At 48.0% G+C, this 15,430-nt stretch overlaps 2 protein-coding genes across 3 annotated transcripts in view; both read right to left on the reverse strand.

Moving 5' to 3' along the window:
* Positions 1-15,430, reverse strand: part of LOC143422296 (trypsin-1-like) — a 279,262-nt gene that overhangs the window by 96,457 nt on the left and 167,375 nt on the right. The gene's annotated exons all lie outside the window — the stretch shown is intronic.
* LOC143422263 (protein O-mannosyl-transferase TMTC1) overlaps positions 1-15,430 on the reverse strand; it is a 178,758-nt gene that overhangs the window by 75,133 nt on the left and 88,195 nt on the right. For both annotated transcript variants that reach the window (XM_076892771.1, XM_076892770.1), the window contains exon 3: positions 2,934-3,007. In XM_076892771.1, the coding sequence (XP_076748886.1) occupies positions 2,934-3,007 (74 nt within the window). The remainder of the gene's footprint in view (positions 1-2,933; positions 3,008-15,430) is intronic.

Below are 15,430 nucleotides of genomic sequence, written 5' to 3' on the forward strand. Positions count from 1 at the left end.
AACGGAACATTTGATCAAAAGATGGTGGTACGTGAATCGCGAGCTACCCGATTTCCAAAGCATAAGCAGCCGCGAAACGGGGGGGATCGATACAGGTCAACGGATTTGAAGGGTGGCAATTACGCGCGAGAGAGGAGTATCATCGATGGAAGAGGGAGAGGGTCGAACGAGGAGCAACGGGAAAGGATGGGAACGGATTCCTTCGGTCTCGAGACAACCGCTTTATCCTACAGCCAGCTGTCAATCGATCGACGCCACGACGGCTTTACTTTCCTTTCGAAACTTCCACGAAACGTTGCTTTCAGCTCAAACCGTTCGCAGCGTGAAGCGTTCCGCGAATAGACCCGCGATACTTTCGAGACAGTTTGAACAGCTTCGAATTCTATGATTCGCTGGGAAATCAGGTACGGAGCACGGCGAAAGAGGAACTTTCTGATGAAGGGAAGTTGATGTCCGTTTGCTTGAAGCGCACCGATAAGATGGTCCGATAAGAAATCAAAGGATATTCAAATGTATACTGAGAAAGGAGATGAAATACTTCCACGGTGAATGCGTACAACATTCTGCACAGTTCTGCGTCCGTGAAAGAAACTCTCGAATCCCGTTCTCCAACTCGAATCTCATTTTACCACTTCGTTGTGATCAAATTATGCCACGGTTTGGAAATAGTGAATTTAGAACTGATACGTCCGTCACAAAAAGATGGCTAAAGTTACTGTTGCAGCGGCTTTTTGAGGTAAAACACGCGTGCCTTTCAATGGGAAACACGAAACCTAAAAAGCTACCCTCGGTTCATTAAAAAGACGGAGATTCGTTTCCATCAATATCAGACGGTTCACCTTCAACATCAAACGCTATTTCCTTTAACATTCCATGAGCAGCTAATTACTCCCTTTAAATCTGCCAGAGAATGAGAGAGAAAGAGAGAGACAGAAAGAGTAAAGGTAGAAGAAAGAGCGACTGTAACGATCCAAGCGTAACTGAAAGGTCTAAGGATTCAACAGCAGCGTAACGTTCGCGGAACAGCCGAATGCGTTCCCAGTAATTCGACGAACGATGTCACTGATTTCGAACAATAAGCGTTTGTTCCCAAACGTTTCTTATTCCCTACCTTTCAACTCCCCCTGTTCCTTCCTTCCCCCGCCCTTCCTCTTTTATTTTCAATACGAATATTCATTCGAGATTCATTACCTAAAAGCCCAAAGGTTGACACACTGACCCGATTCGACAACCATTTAAACGAAGCGACCGTTTTCCGCGTCATTTACGAGCTGTGCGCCTCCGTTTCTCACGATGTAACGCGTATTTTACACGCCTCGCGCCACTCTCATCCTCCCTCGCCAATTCTCCCTCTCTGTCTCTCCGACTCTTACTCTATCAGGATACTTGTTACTCTTTTTTCATCAAAAAAAAAAAAAAGGGAGTGGAAACGCGCGTTCGCTCGACGTCTAGCACACTACCATCGATTGATACAGCGCGAAACAGGGGTGGTGCCGCTCGTTTCGAACAGAGCCGTGTTGGCCCGCGAAAGGTTCAAGTTTAATTACGCGGCCGTCTAGCGCGGAAATTAATTTCACCGACCGTGATGTGTTGCTTTCGTTGGATTACGTTCTCACGGCTGCGGTGTGAATTCGAAAAAGCGATCACGAACGTGGATTCGCGTGAAGATAAACCTGCTACGATTTTTAATCTTCTAATTGGATGAATTTTCCTTTTCAACCACTCGTGAAACATTTTATTCGGAGGGACGAGAATCGTTTAAGTCGAGTAATCTACGATAAAAATCGAACAAGAAGATCTATCAGGCTTTAAAAAAATATCTCACCTTTAAATGTCGCGTTACCACCTCGCGCACGTTCTACCCTTTACCTATCGGATCCCTCGATATCCCTTAGAAATCATTTCCCTTCGAACGAGCTGTTACTCGTCACGTATCGCGTGCTCCAAAAGAAGAACAAAGACCAGCAAAAAAAAGTCGGTTGAAAGTGAAACTTGGAGTTTAGAGAGGAGCTCTTTAATATCCCAGGACGGTGGAGCCAAGCGACTCACCCTCGAAGCCTCCGCCGCGAAGCGCGTCATCCCCCGTCGCGCGTAAGTCCGGGACGCTCTCGCAGCGGCTATAAAAAGATTCCCGCGGTAAGTTCGCGGCCTGGTGCATCGCGAGCGGTTGCCATTTTCACGGTTAAGGATCGATACGTAAACGGCGAGGGAGAGAGCGCGCGTCCGCGAGGCCGAGCGCAGCCAGCCAGTCAGCCTGTATTATGGTAGCCGGTGCCAGGGCGTCGTTTCGGGGTCACGAGTAAATTAGTTTAGTTTATAATTTCCACACACAGGCCGGGCGCTCATGAGAATGAATGAGCGGCCGTTTCGGCGTCAGACCGGCGTCGTCCCGACGCTAACCAACGAACGCCCTGGCTAACGTATGTGTGCGCAGCTGGTAAGTTCCGCGGAGTTATGGGTGTATTATGCCTCTGACACGCTACCTTATTAGGTTACTGGCAAACCTGAACGCAGGCACAGGGCCAACCGGTATGGAGGGTTTTAACAAGGTGAATAAGGGGAGGGAGAGAATCGTTACGGTTTTTCGCTCGCAGACTTTGCTGGATCCTTCTAGCACATCGAGCGGATTGCAGCTTTTAACGTTGCGTCGCGTGAGGGTCGAAGATTGCTATGAGTACACAGTATGTGAAGTGTAATTGTTACAGTCTTTTTGGATATATAAGAAGAAAACGGTATTGAACTGGAGAGACTCAAGTAATCGCTGGTTATTTATGTTCCGTTTCTGACATTTTTGCACCCTCTTTGCATCGCTGGGTAATATACAACGGAAAGATGCTTGTTTTTTTTAAATTGTGCAACAAACAATGAACGCCAGGCCAGAGCTAGTGTCTCGTGTTAAATAAATGATCGTTTCCACGTGAAACTTCACTCACCCGTGGTAAGCGAGGAACGATAACAAAAAGAAGATGCAGGCAAGCACGTCTGCTCGTCCCACGATGCCAGTCACCTGAAACACGAGATAAATATCTGAACATCCATAGGCGAATACGATACATATGCTTATACACGTACACTCATATAAGACTAGTAAATACTATCGTTTCATCTAAATCTAGATCAAAGGAGGCGATATCTCAAGTCGTTTCAATCGAATAAAAAAAGGGAGCTTTCCCATCGCTTAAGTAAAAAAGCTTCCGCAAATCCCGCGTTGCGGTTCCATTGAAGGAAACATCCCCATTAACAGGTCTTCGAGTCGTTCCGCCGCCTCTCGCGGATGACATCAACGAAGATACAAACCAAGCCGCGAAAGCTCGATCAGCTTAACGAGAGAGGGATTGCAGCGAAAGGACGAAACGGCTCGTCCCTGACACGGTCGACGGTGAACTGCACAATGGCCGGCCGAGCCACCGCGAAGATCCTTTCACCGTGGCGGTAAACTGGAATTGGATTTAGCGGTGTAAAACGAGAAAGCCGCGGCAGAAAGCGACGATGAAAGCCAACGAGGAAGATACCTTTCTGGGGGACAGGCAACGACGAACACGGGCCACACGAGTCAAAGGAGGAGCCGGATCGAAGGAGAAGAGGGTCCGCTCGAATTATTGACAACCCGCCGCCAGTGAATAACCGAGCTCGTTCGAGGATCACCGGCGATTTCGTTGCGCAAAAATTCTGGAAGATCGACCGTGGACTCGTGCGCGTTACCCAGCCACCGACACCGTCCATTCTTTCCCAGGATCCTTCCGCGTCCCTCCCCCATTTTCATTTCCGTTCGTTCTCGCGGATCAGCCGCATCGTCGGAAATTTACGAACGCCGTTCGTTAGGGTGGATGGTTCTGTCGACCGAAACGAATTCACTCTCTGGGATCCGTGACGGGAATACCGATAACGATCGAAACGAGGAATTGAAGGTTTCTTTCGAGCTACTTAAACTTCCATCGAGATATGTTCATTTCGCGGCGGAAGGTCTGCAACCCCCTTGGAATGTCGGCTGAAGTTCCTGGGATCTTCGAATTAACATTTGCGTTACGTTCGGATGCAGTCCGCGCGCACTCGCAGTCTTATTATTGTTCCGCGTTAATTCGCAGCCCCGCGGCAACTAATATCGCATTTCCGGCGTTGTTTCGAGGCGGTGATTTACAATTTCAATACGATTAATCAATAGTCGCGAGGCAACTTCGTTACAATCGCAGTGGCCTGCTTACGTTCGCGGTAGCGGTGTTGGTACGCTTGTTGTCGGCGCTGAATGTTAAGTTGCTTGTCACGAGTGTTGCGAACTGTTAGGGAATACGGTAGGTGAGTGACACGAGCTAAATTGAACGAGTTTGTAATATTACGAGGTAAGAGAAAGGTGGGGGTGGGAACAGAGAGGCCTCGATCACAGCGAAGGACTGGAAACTGTGCAGTTTACACAGAATTAATTAGCGGTACAAGGCTCACTCACTATATCGCGAGTGTCCAACTTAGATTTCGTTTCTACGAAATAGATTTACTTTTAAGTTTTTATCCTTTGATAGCTGTAATTGTAAAAAAAGTGTACGAGATCGTAGGAATTAGTGTGGAATTTCTGTTTCTTCGTACGTATCGCACCGCGTTGACGGGCGAGGCATTTAATTGCATTTAATTCCGAGCGGCGGACGGGAAAAACGTGGGAGCGTAAAGCGTCGCGACGCGACGCGTCGCATCTTTCCATTTGGCTACATTAATTCCTCATCGACGCGTGACACCGTGATTAACAACGATCGTGCACGGCTATGCATACCCGGCGCGTTCGAAAAATGATTAACGTTTGTCTGGGAAATTTCGAAGTTTCCCCGATGCCATTAAATTCTCATCATTATTAACTGGGCCCCGCGCACGGCAATAAATTACATCAACGTTAATGAAGCATCGCTGCACACGCCGATCCGCTAATTTCGCGCGTTTTATAGATGGTTCAAGGATGCACGGGAGCAAAACCCCCTACCTCTGTACAGTTGCTGATGTTATTATTAAATTTCGACTGTAATTAGAGACGTGATGGACGTTGATGAATATGACTTTCAGCGTGGAATGCGATGAATCATCTCCGCTACCGCGATCGGAGGTAAGAGGATAAAGGCAATCGAAGGTGTTGACCTTTTTTCCCCGTTCGAGAAAGAATGACTCGATGAAGTTGTAAATTTGATGGGATCGATGAATATTCAATGGATCTCTGAATCCGATTGAAACGATACAAGAGTGATATTCCAGGGGATCGTGCCTTGTACATATTGTACCAAGCGACCAATTGACCCTAAATCCAGCTATTGTTAGCACCGATCATCCTTATCTCGAACCCCTCGCAGCGATACGATGTTATGAGTTACAACAGTAACTCGAGGCACGGGATTCGTCGCAGGTAAATGGACCGAAGCGGAATCAGTGCAAGATAAACAACAAGTTGACATTTTCCGTGGATCCCTGTCCTTCGTCCTCTTATCTACTCCATCCGCTTAACGGGTGGTGGGGGTCCAAGAGAGATCTCACCCCTGGAACAATACTCCGTCAACGTCGAGGGGGTTCAGAGAAAGGAGACGAAAGTGGCCTCGTCCAGGACCAGGGTGCTATCAACGAAGGGTCTACTTAAGATAACGAAGATTACTTTTAGCCACTTTGCGATAGATTCTTTCGCGCGCCTTCAATGCCCCTCGGATTTATCACCACGGACAATGGACAATTTCGAAAGAAATAGCAAACGACGATTATCCTTAATGGCGACTACGTTTCACCTTGGTGCGAAAGGGAGACCAAGCAAGCTTTAGACCTTCTGTAATTCTTCAGTGTAGCTTGAATACAAAAGCTGAAATATGGATCACACGAGTTACAAAACTCTCTCAGCATTCGATCGATAATCTTCCCTAACCCCTGAAGACGTCTCTCGTGAAATCTGTTCAAGTTCGTACCTTATACGGGGTAAACATGAAAATCGCGCGACGTGGCGCCTCGCGACACTTAATGAATCCTCGAGTAGTGGAAGATCGGTGATTCCTCGAGGAGTGGACACGCTGAAGTAGGCGACGCCGAGAGGATACGGCGGTTGGTATACGTTCGTTCGACTCGGACGCCAGTTTGCTCCAGTTTGTACTTAGCCCAACTCCATTACCATCTCACTCGTTCAAGAGTTCTAATTGATTATATGAGGCGGTAGTTCCGCAGGAGTTCGCTCGTTACACGGAGGCGGCTCGTCCTCCCCTTCTTGCGCCACCCTTACCCTCACCCTCGCGCCTCCTGGCCGCTCTTTTATAACGCGCCCCGTTCCTTTCACTTTTCCGCGTCTTCTTCCACCCTGGCAGACGCGCGTAATTAGCGAGTGGACTTCGCGGGCCTGGACTCGTCGAAACGACCGCCTCCTTTGATTCACTTCCGCTCTGGCATGTAAACGCGTTTACCCCTTTGAACGTTCGAACGCGTCGCGAGCTACGAAGAATCCGTTTCGTCGTTAACTTCCCGTGGTTGTCGTCGATCTCCTCGATTACGCAAAGATGCGTCTCGCGCTAAGTTCCAGTCGAAATCTCTCCCAAAGAACAATGTCGACGACGTAGTATGTGCATGAACCGTGTGTAAAAATTTCAACATCCTACTTTCAGATCTCAAATCTCTGTTTGCAAAATTAATCGTTCGACCAGTTACAAAATCGGTGCGCATTAAAGAACGCTTTAAATACCTATTAATATCGCGTTCGCGTAGACACGTGTTAATCTATAACGCGCAGTGTATACATTGGTTATAGGTGGTAGCGGATGCTCAACTGTGGTTACCCATGTAATATCAATACGTCCGCAAATTAATTAAATCGGCCATACTATGCGCCAGTCCGCGTTAATAATTTACGATATTAAGGGATACCATAACGCACGGGACGACATAACGCAACATAACAAAACGTAACGATAAATACGGTTGTTTAGTGTAGAGCGCGATGTTTGATTTAATTCCGATAGTTTCTCGTGTCCCCGTACAATTTCGATAGGAATTCATTATAACGCGTTAGTCAGCGGAAAACGCGTTCAGCGTTAATTGCAGTTAACCCAGTGTTGGCTGGTGAACGCGTGATCCTTGCGCGATCCTCTCCGATCTCCAGCGGGACGGATAAACCAGTCGTCTCGTAGCGTCCTCCCGGAATTGAACGCCTGTTCCGGGACCCTGGACTCTCTTTCGTCGTCGGTATACACCGATACGGTAACGACGTCGTAACCGCGGAACGGCAGACCTGGCACCAGGTCTGCCTCTCTGCCTACCCATAAATGAGACACGTCCCGCGCTGGGAGGTATTAACGTAAGGTGTACGGGTATCAAGAGAGATATCTTAGCCGAACAGACGCGTACAGACGCGATTACCTTATCACGGGACACGAGCATTAATAACGAACCGTTATTCCGGCGACGAAAGGAAAAGGGAACCGGTTTTAACGGCATCGAGGAAGAGCCTCCTCAGGCTTACACGCGCGGGGGCGTATCATCTGCAGTTTCAAGGAATTATACGACCCAAGCGGGTAGGTTTCGTATCTTTATCGAGCGAATAGATTATTTTTTATACCGATAGCAGGCTATTATTCTGATACAGCTGATGGAGCTTCTTTTCGGGGTTGTAACCGGGGGAGAAGGTTGGAATGTGATACTCGAGTATTCTCTTATCGATGCAGAGCGTTTAGTCGAGCAACAGATTATCCCTGGATAGTTTGGACGTGGTTGCGTTTTCAGTGGTCTTCGTCTATTATCGCGTGTACATATTTGATGCGTACAATGGAGAGATTTACGACGCGGGAAAGTGGATAGACCAGAATAGAATTTGTGGAATTCAAGGTTCCTGATTTTCAATGGCCGCCGAGAATGCAAACCCGTGATATACGCGGTAGACGTTAAATGGACTTGAACCGAAGGATTAACGATCGCCCACCCGCAATTGAGAACGTATGCGGTGTTTTCGGGTTGAAACTCTAATACGTGCCGCAAATCAAGTATCCGGATATACGATTATCGCATCAGCGATTTTGGTTCTACTTGCGGCTTCGCGGAATTGTAAGAATATTAAATTTCTGCAAAATATGATTCAGATAGGGAAAAGAACGCTCGTGGTACGGGTCGTTCGAGTGCCAACCTTAAAAATTCGCAGTTCAAGCAACGTTGACCGAAATTTTAAACGTCTATTCTCGAGCCACAGATTTTTCAGGCGACATCGCTGAAAATTGCGCGCCCTCGAAGCCGCTCGACTCGCGGTTACGCATTGCGGCCGATCCACCCCTTTAATATTACAGCGGTCTTTATAGAGCTCCATCTTTTTACAAGCTGCCAACTCCATTCCCTGACTGCATCCGCGGCAACGACGTCGTTACCTTCCCTCGAATTTCGCTGGCGAGAACGGCACCCGAAAAGACGAAGGGACGCCTGAGCGGGCCGTGGCCAATAATCCTTACTGCTACAACAGGCTTATTAAGGACGTTAAAGCGTTCATAACGCGGCGGTTTGGAACGTGACAATATCGCCCACTTTCGTACCCCGTTCCCGTGCCCATTCTACCCTACACCGTGACAACGAGGCTGTTAACCCCTTTCGAATTCCGCGACAGCAACCCTTGCCAACGGTGAAGACCAATGGGATGAACATTTTCGAGGAGAAAATTTCTGTCCTCCACGATCTTCTTGACCAGAAGAATTGAAGTTTTCGTTTCAAGCATCTTGTTACACTTTATTTTCAGACACTGAAATGTCTATCGAAATTCTAGAATTAATCTGCTTGCCAATCTCGAAGGGACTAGAATAGAACATCTCGAACAGACTGACAAATACTTAACAGCAACAAGACGTTCACCTCACCCCAATTTCACCAAGATTATCCCTGGTAATGCGAGAGCTAACACGCGTTATTGCACAGTGTAATTTCGTACAGAATGCATTCGTCACGGCGGGAAATTCCTCGGCTGTCAGGTCCAGAGATGTCGTGACATCGGATCAAATCTCTCCGGCGGTATCAAATTCTCATCCAACTTTAACCACCGCAGACGTTTCGTTAGATGGCCGCGATCCTCGCCACCTCGAACCGTTCGCTGGCAAAGGGAGGAGCAAAGCGATCCCATTTTCGTGACGAGCATAAATCTTCCCGGGGAATATTATTATCGACAAAAATGCCAGGCTTTAAGAGGCATTACGCTATCCCAGCGATTCCACGCGGTGATGTCTGCTGACGTCGCCTGAAAATCGCTCGCCTCCCCCCCTCGAAATAGTAACCGGGAAACGATGCATCGAGCGCCGCGACGCTGTCTCCTCGGTCTAATTGAATGGCCACTGTCGCGGCGCGACCGCGGATTCATAAAGTCGCTCGACCGTGCCCGCTCGATCGGCGAACCCCCGGGTCTTATCGTTTTCTAGCTCGACGCCGTAAAAACGATGAATCGGACGCCAAATTTTTAGAGCCCGCGAGCAGATTTGAAAGGCTATTTGTGGGGGACATAAACATGTCACCATTACTTTATGTACCACCCTATATCTAAGGCTGACGCGTTAGATAGGGACATCTATTTCGTTGCGGGAATCGACCATTTATTTTTGCCGGACAACGAAATATGGCCGCCACTGCCGCGGTTCGAACGCTATTTTACCAAGTCGCTGATCATTGCCATTTAAATCAGCAACATTTTTCGCGATCTACTGTCCCGTCTACTACCCCGTGTTCTTTATTCTGTCTCCAATTACCGTCGAGATTTCTCGTGGACCCCGTTAAAACGAGCCAGCGGATAGAAGACTCGCGGTCGCGACGTGGATTTTATAGAACAAAACGTCAATGCGCCGGAATGTACACCAGGGTATCGGTCTGGCTGGCCATTCGCTGAGCGAACGTACCCGTACACCCCCGACAAAGGGATTTCCGCTCGATACGTAATTCTGTCGATACCTCTTCCGGCTGTAATAATGCCGGGCGACGAGATAGTAACCGGCGAGACGTTGTTTCGAAGCAATTTCTCCGGCGCACGTTCGACGATTTATAAGCTCGGATTTATAAGTTCCGCGGGGGGTTTATAGGTTCTGACGCTTGAACGGTTACGGTGATGGTAATTGCTGAGACATTGCGGCGGTGGATCTTGGCGACAGGGTTGATGACAGAGGGTTTATAGGCTCGGCTCTCGCGGGGGTAGAAAATCGTGGTAGCGGTGATGGTATCGGGAAATTCTACCAGGGGTGGGATATAAGGGGTGTTGGACAGAGAATACGAATTCTACATCGTGGACTACTCATTTTTCGAACTCTCACGAACGCATCTTCAAGGATTATTTATGAAAATATAAAGTATGTAAAATATCAACGCGAACAATTATAAAGAAGACTGTAGAAAAGAATGGTCCACAGGGACGTCGCGACGCGGTTCGAGAAAGGAAGGGAGAAGGGAAACGCAGCAGTCGATGCTGAAAAGAAGAACGCTGCGGCGACGGAACGGGGAGAGCGAGCGGCAGTGGCAAAGCTCTATCCCCGAGTGAAGTTGGCAAGCCTCTTTTCTTGCAACTTGCATAAAACCATTTTCCAACCCCAGTCAAGGCGGGGTTCTATGAAGTTTCCTTCCGCGGGCAGCTAATGCGCCGTTGCAGACACTCGCTGCTAAACTCTCGCCGTTTTAAGGCGGGCTGCCCGGCCAGTTCGTAGCGGTATCGAGAATACCTCGCGGAAAGTTTTCTACGTTTGAATCGAAGATAGAAGGCTGGAGTTTGGGAATGAGGATTGTCAGACGGAGATATCGGACTCGCGAACATGGTCCAGTGTTCAAGGTTAATGGAATCCTTTCGCGAACGTGAATCCTGAAATGATCTTCGCTCGAACACTTTTGCTTGCATGAATATTTCTATTTTTCACAGTCGTGGAACTGCACTGACTGTGAAAAGATTGCCATGCACACGCTGTTTCAGCAGCGTGCAATTTTTGTGAAGCGTACAACTCAGAGGTTGGTAGCACAAGTGTTAACACGTGAAGGTGTTAAAATTAGAAAGAAAATACTTTTCCAAGCATTCATATAAAAATATTTGAATCCAACTAAATTCTTGTTTGACATCGTTACGCAAAATTCCCTTAATATCGTTAGATTATCGATCGATGCACAGTGCCGCAGAATTTCGTACGCTCTACCACCGTTCACCCAGCCGAAACGACAAAATATCGCCGACATCAACGCTCGCATAAATCAACCGTTCTCATATCCAACAAGTCGAGAAATAAATTACGGGGCGATTAATTAAAATAGTCACACGCCGGATAGTAGCTATCAGTTCACGGCGCGGTTAATTAATGACCCCAATTAGTAGCCTGTTGAGCATAGACCGCTCAAACGTGTACCCGGAGATGGCTAATCTTAATCGTCACCGGGCTGAATCAATTTCCTATGACCCGCGAGTGTAAATTGCGCGCTTACGCAAAACTTGCCGGCAAGTTCGCCGGCCGTGTCGTGTACAGAGTGCCGTGGCGTATGTTATCGAGCAGAAATTGTTATCTACGTCCCAGAATACCTCGGCAACAACTCACCCATTTACATACCGACGTGATAGCGGTTGAGTTATGCCGACTAATGCACTTGTCGACTAATGCCCTCAACTTGCTCTAGATAGTCCTGAGCGGGGCTCCTTGACCTCGACTCCTATCGGTTCCTTCCGGGATACGGCGAATTTCAACCCTACTCCGAGCTTCGATCGAACCTGCGAGCGGCAGAGGTGAATCGTTACGCTTCGTTGCCTATTTCGCTTAAATACCTTAGCGCGATTTTATTAACATTTTTCGCACGACAATTACATTCTTCTATTCTGAAAAATAAGAGACGAACGCTAAGTGTCTCTTCTAATGATCGTTCGTTTTTCAGTTTCGAATGGGTTTGAAACGCGGTTTGGAAGGGGTTGAAGATGACGTCGAACGAAACGGGGGTAAAAGAACGATAACGGGCCCGCATTGTAACCTTATGGGATCGCTTTTGATAGTTTCCGCCGAAATTGAACCCTTCCATTTCGTCCATCGAACACGGAGATCGGTTCGCGCGATTGAGACCGCCGGTTCCTCGAATGGTATTACCCTTGCGGTGCGCGAGATTTAGATCGCTCGAATCGCGCATTTGGGAGACCTTCCCCGCTTCCGTTCCGCGGAACGGATCGCTCTTTTATTTCGTGATTAAGTGCATAGGAAATGACCACGCTCGTGGAATTGAAAGTTTACTCGCGCAAAACGCGGAACCCGGGTCGGAAGCAAACATCGAGTGTTTCTTTGACGCAACCGCGGTTCCGGAAGGAGCCCTGCGGGAGGCTGCGTTTTCCATCGAGAGAACTCGAGCCCACCATTTTCTCGCAGGAAATAGTACTTTACATAAGATACGACAATATGATATCTTATTTCGTTCAGCTACAATTATCTTATTCTTCTTGACTCTCTCTCTCTCTGTACGACTTGGTCTGTCCCCTCGAAAGTCCTAAAAATTCCATCCGTCTGGCTAAGCAAATAAAATTCTAATACCCGGTATCGCTTCTCTCACTTCAGCACACTTTAGTCGTATACGAAACACTTTAAGCACGAAAGCGTTTCGTTCGCAAGTTCCACAGTAACCATTAGGATCCATAAAACCTCAACATCCGCTTGAGCGCCTCAAGAACCGTTGCCAATAAAACGTCGTATTAACAACTACCAAACGAAACTCTTTCCACGAACACGTTTCAATTTGTCTCATTTGCAAACCAGGCAATCTTGCCAAGAAGAAGCGTCCCGTCTAACGGGAGATCGCGAAATCACGCGTTAACTCGAATGTTCGCCCGAAAACGACTGGGATCCGTGGAAACCGACCTTAAAACCCGGTCGTTTGGGCAAACCGCGCATTTGCCCAAAGTGTCGTCTCGAATGAGTCAGTGATCGTAGAGAAAGTACATTTTTCCGTCGTTTCCCGCCGCAAAATGCGAGCGTAGGTTCATGGTCATCTTCCAACCGCGTGAATTCCACTCTCTCCGTCGATGAGGTATTACAGAACGCTCGTGGAACGACGAAGAAACGATGGATACACGCGGAGGCGGAAAATCGAGAGGCTGAGATGGAACCTCGTCTCTCTGATCCTTGCAGTTATGAATCGCGCAATCAAGGCTGCAACGGAGGATTTCAGACAGCTGATGCCAGCTACTGGTGCTCTTCCGGTTGTTGTTAAAAGCGCTCGCCGGGGTTCGGAACTTTTGTCGCGGAGGGTGGGTCGATGAGCGGGCAGGGGTTGCTCGGCTACGTTTCCGCGCGAGCGAGCCAAGTAATTTCGACAATTACCTTCCTAAAACGCCTCTGAATGCTAACGAAAATGGTTACCAGAATAAATACTTCTCTTTGACTCGCTGCTTGGTAATTCGACCGTTCTGTTACGGAACCACGATTACTTTGTAACGTTTCGTTGCTCTCTACTTTTCCTTCTTTCCACCGTAACGTTTCGAACATCGTTCCCAGGATGCTTCGCGGAACTTCAATAATTCAAGTAATTCGTTGTTTGTACAACGGTTTTGGTTCTCGACTAGAATTTTATAGCGGACGATACAGAACGGAGATTGAACGATAAAAAGGAGCGCGTAAAGGGCAGAAGGTTGCCGATTGTGAATCTCGAATCTGAAGAAGGCAAGTCTGTTTAAACAGCCGCTCGTCTCTCCAGCGGCTGCTTTACCCGTGGAAATTCCTTTTGGGAACCGGGCTACATATTTCGTCCGGTGTCCCGATGTCAATTGAAAGGTAGGAACGGCGTCGCGACGGCGAAAAGAAGAAAGTTTTGTCCAGGCGAAACGAGGTTACTTCTTCCGCTTTGAATCGTCGTGGCGCGCACGAATCGTGCACGGATTACGGTCTCGAATTCCGGCGACATGAATATTTCACCGCGAGATTCCGCGGGCTCGCGGCGCTCGCTGAAAGAGGCGAAGGCGAATTTTTTTCCCGGCGACAAGGAAATGCTTCTCGATCAATTATGCATGTATCCACAGAGACGCGCGTCACGTAAATACGCACGCCAAGGCAAATTATCGTCGACCGAGTTAAACCAGAGAAGACGCGATGGTCGCGAGTGCCTGTGAGCGCGGTTCTATTTCGCGATTGAATGAAAAATTCAAGGTTTTTGCCCGAATGCCGTCTAGTGACGTCGATTTTTACGCAAACAATTTTATTTCATAAATTCCGACCTACATCGAGTGTTGAAATAATTTCGTCGGGAGATTTCTTCGCGTGAAAGCGATGGAAAAACAAATAAACATATAAATTCCTTGAATATATACATTTCTATCTTGATAATCACGTTGTAACGACTTACAGAAAACATCGACCATAAGAAATTCCCAATAAAACTTTCGACTGTGCACAATTTCTGTCATCGACTTCACGAATAACACTACCATCTCATGAGATTCCAGCATGCGATTTAAATTCCAGAAAAAAAGGGATCCAAAACTGCACAGTGCCAGTTAAGAAACGCCACGAGATAAGTACATGCACGATCCAATGGAACCATATTTCTCAGTCACTATCCAAGCAAGATTCGACGAACGTCATCCCCTTTCCACAACCCCTATCCCTGATCCAAACCAAAGTGCCCAGATCGCGGCGAGCGCTTTTAGATTTTCTTCCCTGGGCTACGGAGCGACCGCCATTGTCCTTTCGCTCAACGTACCCTCGCTGGTGGAACAAACGGTGGCGTGGGATTCGACGTGTAAACGATATCACTGCCTGTCCATTGTGCCCGGTCGATAATTCTCCCCGCCTGGTCGCCGAAGAGCCGAGAAACTTTCGGCCCCGCGACTGGTCCCTCCATAAATCAGAGATAAATCACTTTTAAACTCGCGCTGTTAACTCCAGGTCGCCGCGGCGGCTCGCCAACGTCGACGGGAGTCGCGAATCCCACCCTGGTTGTAACCGCCGGAATCGATGGCCTACGCGAGCTAACGAATGCGTCTCCTGGAGCCCCTTAACGCTCCACTAACGGTCCAGTTCGTTCTTAATTAACATAATTCGATAATGACCCGATTCGCGGCTGCTACGCCCCGGGTATCTGGGTTATCGTATTGACGCAGCAACGCTCGTTAATAATGCACGGCAAAGGAAGATTCAATCGACCTTGTTACCGTCCCATCGGCACCGATACGCCGTCTACATCGACGAGGCGCGTCTAAAACGGGCTACTTCTGTGGAAACGTGACATTGTGCTTTCGATAACGAACTGGAGGGTGGCTGGTGGAGAGATGTGGTCTTTGATTCTGGAAGAATGACCTGGCTCCTTCTGTTGTTTGCCGCGCGGAGATGGGACGCGGGTGATTGATTGGCTGGGGATGATGGCGTTGGTTTCTCAAGTGAATGAGAGCAGTCCAAGTACCGTATTGTTGTATTATAATTTTGTTTTTTGCTAGAGATATTGATGTTTCTTCTCGTTGCTGTTAATATCAAGATTTTGT

Source organism: Xylocopa sonorina, chromosome 3, assembly GCF_050948175.1.
Source record: "Xylocopa sonorina isolate GNS202 chromosome 3, iyXylSono1_principal, whole genome shotgun sequence".
Classification (NCBI taxonomy): domain Eukaryota; kingdom Metazoa; phylum Arthropoda; class Insecta; order Hymenoptera; family Apidae; genus Xylocopa; species Xylocopa sonorina.